The sequence below is a fragment of the Boleophthalmus pectinirostris genome, unplaced genomic scaffold, assembly GCF_026225935.1.
Source record: "Boleophthalmus pectinirostris isolate CB_2022bp ecotype Guang Dong unplaced genomic scaffold, ASM2622593v1 HiC_scaffold_23, whole genome shotgun sequence".
NCBI classification, from domain to species: Eukaryota; Metazoa; Chordata; class Actinopteri; order Gobiiformes; family Gobiidae; genus Boleophthalmus; species Boleophthalmus pectinirostris.
Genome location: NW_026571207.1, coordinates 19,667,052 through 19,676,988, shown reverse-complemented (window position 1 = coordinate 19,676,988; position 9,937 = coordinate 19,667,052). Strand labels below are relative to the sequence as shown.

The 9,937-nt window shown below is 36.8% G+C and overlaps 1 protein-coding gene across 4 annotated transcripts; it reads left to right on the top strand.

The window, feature by feature from the left end:
* Positions 1–5,037: 5,037 nt before the first annotated feature.
* On the top strand, positions 5,038–9,585 carry pmt (phosphoethanolamine methyltransferase). 4 transcript variants are annotated; one of them, XM_020923515.2, is made up of 12 exons: positions 5,038–5,169; positions 5,755–5,926; positions 6,159–6,314; positions 6,393–6,529; positions 6,736–6,887; positions 6,958–7,146; positions 7,797–7,886; positions 7,969–8,058; positions 8,137–8,259; positions 8,348–8,479; positions 9,240–9,356; positions 9,435–9,585. In XM_020923515.2, exons 1-12 carry the CDS (start codon positions 5,160–5,162, stop codon positions 9,549–9,551), a joined length of 1,485 nt encoding a protein of 494 aa, XP_020779174.1. In that variant the 5' UTR covers positions 5,038–5,159; the 3' UTR covers positions 9,552–9,585. The 4 variants fall into 4 exon arrangements, with proteins under 4 accessions (XP_020779174.1, XP_055015304.1, XP_020779173.1 ...); XM_055159329.1 differs by lacking the exon at positions 5,038–5,169 and adding an exon at positions 5,195–5,348; XM_020923514.2 differs by lacking the exon at positions 5,038–5,169 and adding an exon at positions 5,201–5,414.
* Positions 9,586–9,937: the final 352 nt, after the last annotated feature.

Genomic DNA, 9,937 nt, shown 5'->3' with positions numbered 1-9,937 from the left:
TAGTAGAGAAAAAAATCATTACTATAATGTTATCAGTACATTTTGCTTTTGATTTTTATTTACTTTCATTTGAAACGCCTTGTGTATTTATCTGTACTCTAGTGTCTCTCAGTGCAGTTTAGGCTTTGGAAGCATGTGTTCGCCTGAGGTTAATGCTTTGGGCAAAATGTATGTCACCGATGAGCCAGACAGATGATGCAAAAAGAGGTAAATGTCACTGCAAGAAAACACAGAAGTACTCAGTTTTGTTACTTAAGTAAAAGTACAGATACTGTAGCAAAATACTCAAGTAAAAGTAAAAGTACCACATGAAAAAATCCACTTAAGTAAAAGCATTAAAATGTACTTAAAGAGTAAAAAGTAAAAGTATTTTATGTAGAGTTTGAGTTCAAGGGCAGTAGAAAGTAGAGATACCCAGTCTCAAATGTACTGAAATAAAAGTAAAATGTATCCACTTTAAAATAAGCACAGGCACCTTTTTTTTTTTTTTTTTTTTTTTTTACTAAACTACACTACTTTACTGCTTTCTCTTTGTTATGTTCCACCACTGGTCATTTGTTTATATGAAAGGGTGCTGTGATATAGGCTTACCCTGGACAAAATAATCAGCTTTAAATACACTTAAATTGATCTTTAATTCTTGGGTTAAACAGGAGCTCCTGTTGTTTCAGCTGTGGAGTCATTTCTACATTTAATTTGGTTTAAGATAGTACCTGATGTTTACCTGATGTCACTGACACACACTGCTCAAAGTCCTGTTCATGCAGTAACTCCTTATTTCATCACATATCTAACACCAGCAGCCAGACTTCACATGGCTTTATCTAACACTCCTTTTGGTCAAGCTGTGGAAAGCTGCCTCTGTGTATGTACCACACATACTATGTACATATGTATGTTCACAGTCCAGTGCACAGTTCATACAGGCCTGCACACCCAGAGCCACTGCCCCAACTCAAATCCAACTTTAGACTGCACTGATTGACCCCTGATCCTGCTGTGGTCCGCTCCAGCCGAGGTTTTTTCCTGATTTGTTCGAAGTGATTTTCTCTACCTACTTGTCTGTCTTCCTCCACTTCCACTCGTGTCTGTCTGATTTACAGAAAACTACCTCTCCGGCTCTAACCTTGGGGCCCTTGAATGGAAGTAGATGGCTCAAACTGTCAAGGTTTAAAGGATGTGCAGAGGTGGGGATCATCTCAAGGGTACTCTGTGCTTACCTGATGGAGAAATCAAAATAATTACTCTAGTTTCTGATTTATGTGTGTATGTAAGCTCTCCAGCGTGCCTTGGTGCCACTCAGCTGGGTGATTCACAGCTCTATTAGCTTTAGCCTGGGTCCACAAGTGTCATAGAGCTATGAAGTAAAGCCCTACCATTGAGGGGACGATGAGATGAAGAACTCGCCTCCTGGGGTTTGGTCATCTGCAGTGGCTCTAAATGTCAGATGTGCATTTACCTGATTTAGCTTTTTAATCTGAAATGAATCATAAAATGGTTACTGCATTTGAAGCTAATACTGCAAAAAGAAATATAAAAAAAAAAAGATTTGTGTTTGGACTTGGATCAAAACAGAAGAAGAATCCATCTTCAAGAATTACACTGTTTTAGAATGCAAATTGATAGATTACACAAATGAGACTTACATTTGAATTGAAAAGAAATATATATTATTTTTTTTATTATTAAAGTTAGGAATGGGTAAGTGGGCAATCAGCCATATATCTCCATATAAGTTATGAGTGAAAACCTTATTCAAATGTTGCTGCCCTACCAGTTCATCCATTAGTCTTATGTATTTTATACTGCCCCATAGACAAAAGCTAATTCACTTAAACAACTACATGATTTTGTTTGTGAACAATGGATTTTCATTATTTAGAGAACTGTATCTGTGTCAAAGAATAAAAAAACTTTTTTTTTTTTCTGAAATTTCAGTGTGAGTTATAAGCTATTTATGCACTTATCATTTTGGGGTTTGGTCACACACTGTCATGATAACTTACATAAGTAACATGGGTATGAATTATATTGACACAGCAGTGTATGTCCAAGTGTTTAGTTCCAAATAATATGAGCAATATCGTAACTGTCTTAACACCCATGATTTTAATCTCATCTACACAGTATTTATTACCTGCTTGATAACAGCATTGTTGACTGCTGCTGTTTGCAAGGGCATCAAAAAATCAATATGAGGTAGAGCAGCATCTCTCCTCACTTATTACATTTCCACCACTCATGAGCAGCACAGAAAACTCAAGGTCTCCTTCATGTCTGAGCGCCCCTAGAAATTATGTGCTGATGACACCTAAACAGATTGTGTAATTACTTTTGCCCCCACATCCCTGGCCTGCAATACACACGTTTGGAGCCAAAGCAGTTCCAAATGATCCACAGAGTACAAGGGTCATGGAGCGGTCAGATCTGGTGATCAAGATGGTGCCATTTTTGAGCAGATTCTGAACTAAAATAGATCACACGTAAGTGTCATCTATATTAGTCCAAAGCTATAATAACAATGATTTTATTGTTTAAACTTTTAAAGTTTAAAGATTTTTTAAAAGAAAGAGAGAAAGAAAAGGAGGGTGTGTTTTTAAATATGATGCTTTATAAATAAGCTATAAATTATGCGTCCTATTGTTTTTGTCATTAGGAAGCAACAGACCTCAGCAAAATGCCCACGCAAGGATGTTATGAGGAATCCTGGGGCCTGCTAGTCAATGGTCTGTCTCTGGCCATAGCAGCAGGAATCAGTGCAATAGGAGTATGTGCAATGGAACTTGGTGTAATATGAAACAGTGCAATATAAGGGTATGTCCAGTAGAGTGGCGTAGAATGCTAAATGTCTATCACTGATCTGTCTTATTTAACATGTATAATATCAACCTGCCACCAGGTCTGCAGATGAAATTAGCCAAAGGTTATAATTTGACATATTTACATTTGTCTAAATGTACATTAATATGTATGGTTCCCCTTTCCCTAAATAAATCAATACAATAAATTACTATAGGTTTATGTGTGTGTGTATATATATATATATATATATATATATATATATATATATATATATATATATATATATATATATATATATATATATATGTGTGTGTGTGTGTGTATAGATAGATAGATAGATAGATAGATAGATAGATAGATAGATAGATAGATAGATAGATAGATAGATAGATAGATAGATAGATAGATAGATAGATAGGTCTTTACTCTAACACTGCACAGATTTTCTATAATTTACATACATGCCTTTAGCCTTTAGTAGTGACATCAATAAATAAATATATTTTACCCGCAACATGATCTCTCTCTATTCACTAATGTTTTCAACAACCTTTCCCTTTTCTCGTGGGGGCAGAAAAACCCTGAAAATGTGTTTTCTGGATTAATCTTTTATGTGTTAAGAGTCTATAGTGGCACTCGAGTTCAAGCGCAAAGCGATTATTTTGGATCCTCCCAGGGACCACTGCACAGTATGCACTATTGTTTTCATATTGTAATTTTTATTACCCTTAAATGAAACATTGTTCAGTGTTGACATATTGATTGCTGTCTGTATAACCCGATACAAAATTAAGAAAAGTGGAAATTATTTGTGCTGGCATATTAACGCAGTAGCTGTTACAGATAGACTACTTATTATCAGTGTGCATTCACTGTTGTGTGAGTAAAAACAAAATACTCTCTCCTAAACGTCCTAGTTTACGCTTGTAAGCGCCATAGAACTATAATTGTTTGTACACAGCGCCCCTTTTGCCCTCCGTCCCCACGAGAAAACGTCGTTTACAAACTCTATGGCGTCAACATGTAGGAACACGCTAGGGGGCTTAGCAACATAAAATCAATTACAAAATGAATACAAAAATAAGTAGACGACAATAACAAATGAAAAAGTGCATTTATTACACGGAGCAAATAGCTCCTTCACTTCCAAGACTCTGGTGACAGTGCTGAGGATGGGCAGAAACATTTCCTGTAACCAAAATTATATACATAAAATTGTCTGACAAAAAAAATTAAACAATATAACTACAACTACTAATAAAGACAAACACTCCTTATTCGATTATTATTTGAGTTATTTCTTTATAATGGGGTACTGAGAAACCGCAGTAAGTCACAATAGAAGCACATCATAGCGTTTGTGTTATGCTGCCATCTTGTGGAATTGTAGCATGAAAATCTGAACAGATGGTTGTTCAACAGCATGTGTGCATCCGTGCTGTATTGCAATTACAAATTCTTGTATCACTACAGAGTCTTAATAGGCTACCGTCTAAACAACCTTATCATGATGCTATAACTTTGCGCTGGCTTTGAGAGGAGACTACAGTCTATGTTTATGCCATAAAAGACAATATTACGCACCAAGTTCAACAAGCGCATTTAACTAGACACCATGATTAGAGGCAATAGTTTGGCCTAGCATTGTTTAGTATAAAGTTGGAAGGCCTAATCAAATAAAATAGCCTTTTAAACATCATCAGCCCCATTGATTTGGCTGTTTGCTAAATAAAACTGATTTTACAGTGGCCTAGCATCTGAATAAGCCCAAACTCAACTCTTAATTTTGTAGGACAGTCTACAATTCGCATAACATTGCGTCATTCCCATAGTCTGTAAAATAGAAGAAGCGACTATATACAGTCTGGTCCTCTAATACTCATTTAGAGTTAAGAACAAGAAAGCTATTGAAAACTATACTAAATAAATAGCCCAAGTTACCCTTGAATGTTTTACTTTTCAGCCAATCTGATGTAATTTTACGTAATAGGCTTGGCGTCTGCCAACGCACACCTGTGGCAGATCTGTGAAGTAGTGGGCAATCTTCAAGCTGAACTTTCTGGCTAATGACAGACTTTTGACCTTTGCGCACGTGTAACATGGAAATGTCTCTACTCCAGCGTAGACAGACCCTTGGCCTTTACGTTAATCATGTACCAGAAAAAACACCCCTCGCTTGCCCGCACCCGAATGGTGGACAGCGTCTGATGACTGTCCACGCCACCTACCGGGCACCACCCACTTTAACTATGACAGCATGACCCAGTAAGGATGTCAGTACTGTGTTATTGGCAGGAGCCGATACGGTTATATACAGTGTATGCCATTTTAGTGTCCAGTTCTCTCATCCTGGCAACATGGACAAAGGTATGGAGTATCACTCAACATAGTCTATTCAGTCTCAGATGTTAAACTTATCACATTGCCGATTGGCACGTGGCACGTGTTTTCTGTCACAATTGTTTTGAGCTGGTGGAACTAATCCCTCGGTCAATGCAGCGTTGGAATGTATCACTTGCTGTCAGCCAGACCTACGAGTTTGAGTGGTCAGTGCCAGTGCTTTATAAAACAGAAAATCTAATTTCAGCATTTGATGAGTTGGATGGAAAGAGGTTGGTTCACATCTATGTAAGTTGACATAGGTCTACTGTAGAAATGTTTGTATTTATTATTCTTTATAGTTCAAAGTTTAATTTATTTTTTATTTAATGTTATAATAAAACATTAAACATTAGTTGAAATTGTCCAATTAATGATTGGGTTAATGGTTCTAGATCTATGTGTGTAAGCAAAGTCTTAAACTAAAATGTTTTATAGCCTGAATATGAACTAATTCACAAATTAGTTTAATGCTGATTGTGTCTCATAAACCATTAGAATTTGAAAATATTATGTAAATTATGGTTATATTTCATTCATTTTCTAGTTTTACTGTTTGTGTGGCTTTTGCAGTACGGGATAACATGACACAGTTTTGGAGAACACACTCTCAGAATGCCACTTTGGAGGAGATGATGTTGGACACACATGCTCAGGAGCTCACCGAACAAGAGCTGCCAGAGATTCTGTCCATGCTGCCCAATCTGGACACCTGCAGAGTCCTGGAACTAGGAGCTGGTATTGGGTAAGTGTCAGTCTGTGCCCTACTTTACATGTAGTAACATTTTGTGATGAGGCTCGAAGCTGGTGACAGGGCAAAGGAACAATGTTCTAGTTTGAACTTTCACTTTAGCTACAATTCAGTACAAATTAAATGTCTTATTCATATAAGCATTTACATAACATTCAGCTTTATATTACAGTTAAACAATGAAAACAGTTGTTCTTATTTGATGCTATTGTGTTTGTATGTGCAGGCGCTACACACGGCACTTGCTGACTAGGGCTCAACATGTGATTGCTGTGGATTTTATGGAAAACTTTGTGGAATGTAATAAACAGGACAATGGTCACCATAGCAACTCCACTTTCCTCCAGGCAGATGTCACCAAGCTTGAAATCCCCCAAAACAGGTGGGTCATTCGGTTCATATTTTATCTATAATATGCCTTCCAAAGTATTGATTGTGTAATTGTTTCTTGTCTGGTCAGTATTGACTTCATCTTCTCCAACTGGCTGCTGATGTATCTGAGCGATGAGGAGCTCCAGTGTCTGACAGAGAAGATGTTGGGTTGGCTACGGCCTGGTGGCTTCCTTTTTTTTAGAGAGTCCTGCAACCATCGATCAGGTGGTAGAAACCATTTCCCCAGTGTATAAATTACATGATCAGTATCATGAAAGCTACGAAAAAACATGAAAAGTAGTTGTTAAGGTTGAATGTTCTTAAGGAATCATAGATTACAGCATTATAGCATTTACCTTGTTAAAGATTAGTAAATATATTTTTTGGTATGTTCATATCACAGAATGAATGAACTAGAAATATTTTTACAGGTGACTTTCAACGTGAATTTAACCCAACTTGTTACCGCACTGAAGCACATTACACTCAACTAATCACTTCAGCACAAGCAAAGGACAAGGAGAGCGCACAGATATTTGGTTTTGACATTATAATGAAGAAACAGGTCCAGACCTACATAAAGGTATAACTGTAAGTCATAATATTTAGAACGTGTTGTCAAGATTAAACTGTCTTCATTTCTTCTATTGTAGATGAAAAATAACCCAAATCAGATTTGTTGGCTTCTCGAGAAAGTGCAAAGGTCCTTAAATGGAATGGGCCATTTCAAAACTTTCCAGCAGTTCCTGGACCATAAACAATATACTCGCAACGGCATCCTACGCTATGAGAAGATGTTTGGGGCTGGGTATGTTAGCACTGGTGGTCCCACTACAACTAAGGTATAAAGCACAGATATTTGACTCCACAGTAATATGACCAAAACCTAAAACTGGTGTTCATGAAAGATAAAAATAGGTGATTGGTTTAGCTGCTTTGATACAGTCCACCTAACCCGTTTCAGGGATCATGATTCCTCTTATTATGATTCATATTATGTCCACCTGTCAACTCAGTCCCTCAGTGTACGATGGAGCTCAGCTACAGGCCAGTCAAATCAATATAGAAAAATAATTTAAGACACTATGGAACAATACTTTAAACTGCTGCCTCACTGTGGATTAATTATGTGGATGAATTCAAGTAGTTTGAAAAATCTCCATTGGTTTACTAGTATCTGTTATTATGTATATGTTACAATTTCTATTTTTTAACATTGTGGGAAGTGCTTAAGTACAGATGAAAGTTGTTGCACATAGGTAAAGATGGACTGTACAGTCTAACAGTGTTGAGGAGGAGGGGTGTAACTATGTTGATATATGAACTTTGAACTATGTTTAATATGAACATGCTAGATTTAGCTCTTAAGTTTTGTTTTATGATGTAGGTTTCTTCACATTGTCACCTTATTCCAGTGTACAATATGTACTATTTTATACAATTTGTGCATACCCCCCTGCATTACTGAACAGTTTTCAACTTTTATTTCTAGGAATTTGTGGATTTGTTAGACCTGAAGCCTGGTGAGAAAGTTTTAGATGTGGGTTGTGGGATTGGAGGTGGAGATTTCTATATGGCAAAGGTAAACTGGCAAATATGGACTGTATAGTAGAAAATGCATAAAAATACATGTTGCATTGACATTTTTCATTTTAAATGGCCAGACATTTGGAGTAGAGGTCCTTGGCCTGGACTTGTCAGAAAACATGGTGGATATAGCCCTGGAGAGGGCAGCTCAGGAGCATCTACCGTCTGTATGTCACTTAATCTATTTGTATGCATTTATTATAAAATGGCTGTAGTGATATTATTGTGTGTGTTTCCTGTTGAAGGTTCAGTTTGAGGTGTCTGATGCCACTAAAAGGATTTTCCCTGAGAGCTCATTCGACGTCATCTACAGTAGAGACACCATCCTCCATATAGCTGACAAATTGGCCCTTTTTAAGCGATTCTTTGTATGTAACAGTGTTATATTATTAATGAAATGAAACTGAATTGTAGCAAATTACAGGGGTTCCTATTATTCCCCTTTCCCTTCTTCAGTCTTGGTTAAAACCTGGGGGACGGCTTCTGATCAGTGACTACTGTTGTGGAGAGAAACCCTGGACCCTGCCATTTGAGGCCTATGTCAAACAGAGGGGATATATATTGTACACACCAGTGGAGTATGGAAAGGTAAAAGCATCAGGCTTTTCAAGATGTTTGTAAAATCCCTCAGTCGTCCAAGTAGAATCCATGGCAAAAGGAGAAATTCAATTTATCAACTGGACAAAAGTTTATTTTGGTCGAATATGTTTCACAGCTCATCCAAGCTGCTTCTTCAGTTTTGAAGAAGCAGAAGTTCAGTTCAAAACAAAAAAGAAAACAACAAGGATAACCAAGTCAGGCCCAGAGGTGTGGAAGCACCCATTATGGCCCTGTATGATAATGCTAATATGACCCCACACTCAGTGCAAGTTCAATATGCCTAGCTAACTAAAAGAAACTGTAAACAAGTGGGTGTGTTAGTTTTAGTGTAGCTTCAGTTTGCTCCTCCCTTCAGGCAAATATAAGGCAGTGTCCACCAGCATTTTGACCAGAACTGAAGAAGCAGCTTGGATGGGCTGTGAAACATATTCGATCAAGATAAAATTTTGTCCTTTTGCCATACAAACATCAGGGTTTTGTTGTTGCTGTATTGTTGTTAAGCAGAATGTTTACTGCAGGCGTCACAGGCATGAAGAATGTAAGGTGAATAACTAATATAAAGCTTATAATAATGTATTGTTAATATAATGTATGTATCACACAACCATTTGTATTTCAGGACATATCATTAGTTACAGGAACAGTTCCAAATTTATTTTGGCATTAGAACTGTATTATGTACCGTTAATTTCCATATTTTAAAAAGACACTTTTTTTAGTAAATGCGTTTGTGTCTGTTTGTGTGTAGTTTATTGAGAAAGCCGGTTTCTCTGAGGTATGGGCAGAAGACAGGACCAGCCAGTTCATCCAGGTGATTGAAGAGGAGCTTCAAAAAGCTAAAAAACTCAAAGATGAGTTTATTCAGGTCAGTTTGGACAAAAACATGGTGCAAGGTGCATTATTAATATGTTACATGCTGACTAGTATTAATGTGTCTCTGCAGGAATTTTCAGTAGAGGACTACTATGCCATTATAAATGGGTGGCAAGAAAAGCTGGAGCGGTCCAAGAGTGGAGATCAACGATGGGGTCTTTTTCTTGCAAAGAGGAAATTGGATTAATGTATGTAAATGAATAAATAAATTATCCAACGTCTGTCTTTCTATATTGTGTCATTTTGGATAGTCTGGTTGTATTTATAGTACATTGAAGACCATTATCATAGTTCTTAAATGGGAACAATTTATGCCACCTCTGTGATTTCTAGCATTACAAGATGTAGGTCTATTGGTGTTTATATTTGTCACCACAAGAGGCATATAGGACTAATAAATTTAATATTTATTATATTAGTAAAGTCTCCTACTATTAATTTACTCTAATTAATAATGTATCCCGCTTTCATCTTCATTAAGCAAATAACATGCAAAGTAAACCGCAAAAAAAATAAAAATAAATAAATAAATAGGCCTACAATGCTTTCCCGTTTACTCGAGAAACTTGTCCT

What these genes read in the sequence shown, in the direction of transcription:
- pmt (XM_055159329.1), top strand. Translation starts at nt 5,309, where the DNA reads ATGTATCACTTGCTGTCAGCCAGACCTACGAGTTTGAGTG. An exon ending in GAACTAGGAGCTGGTATTGG is followed by an intron (nt 5,927 to 6,158) that starts GTAAGTGTCAGT and finishes TTGTATGTGCAG; the next exon opens with GCGCTACACACGGCACTTGC. An exon ending in CTTGAAATCCCCCAAAACAG is followed by an intron (nt 6,315 to 6,392) that starts GTGGGTCATTCG and finishes TTGTCTGGTCAG; the next exon opens with TATTGACTTCATCTTCTCCA.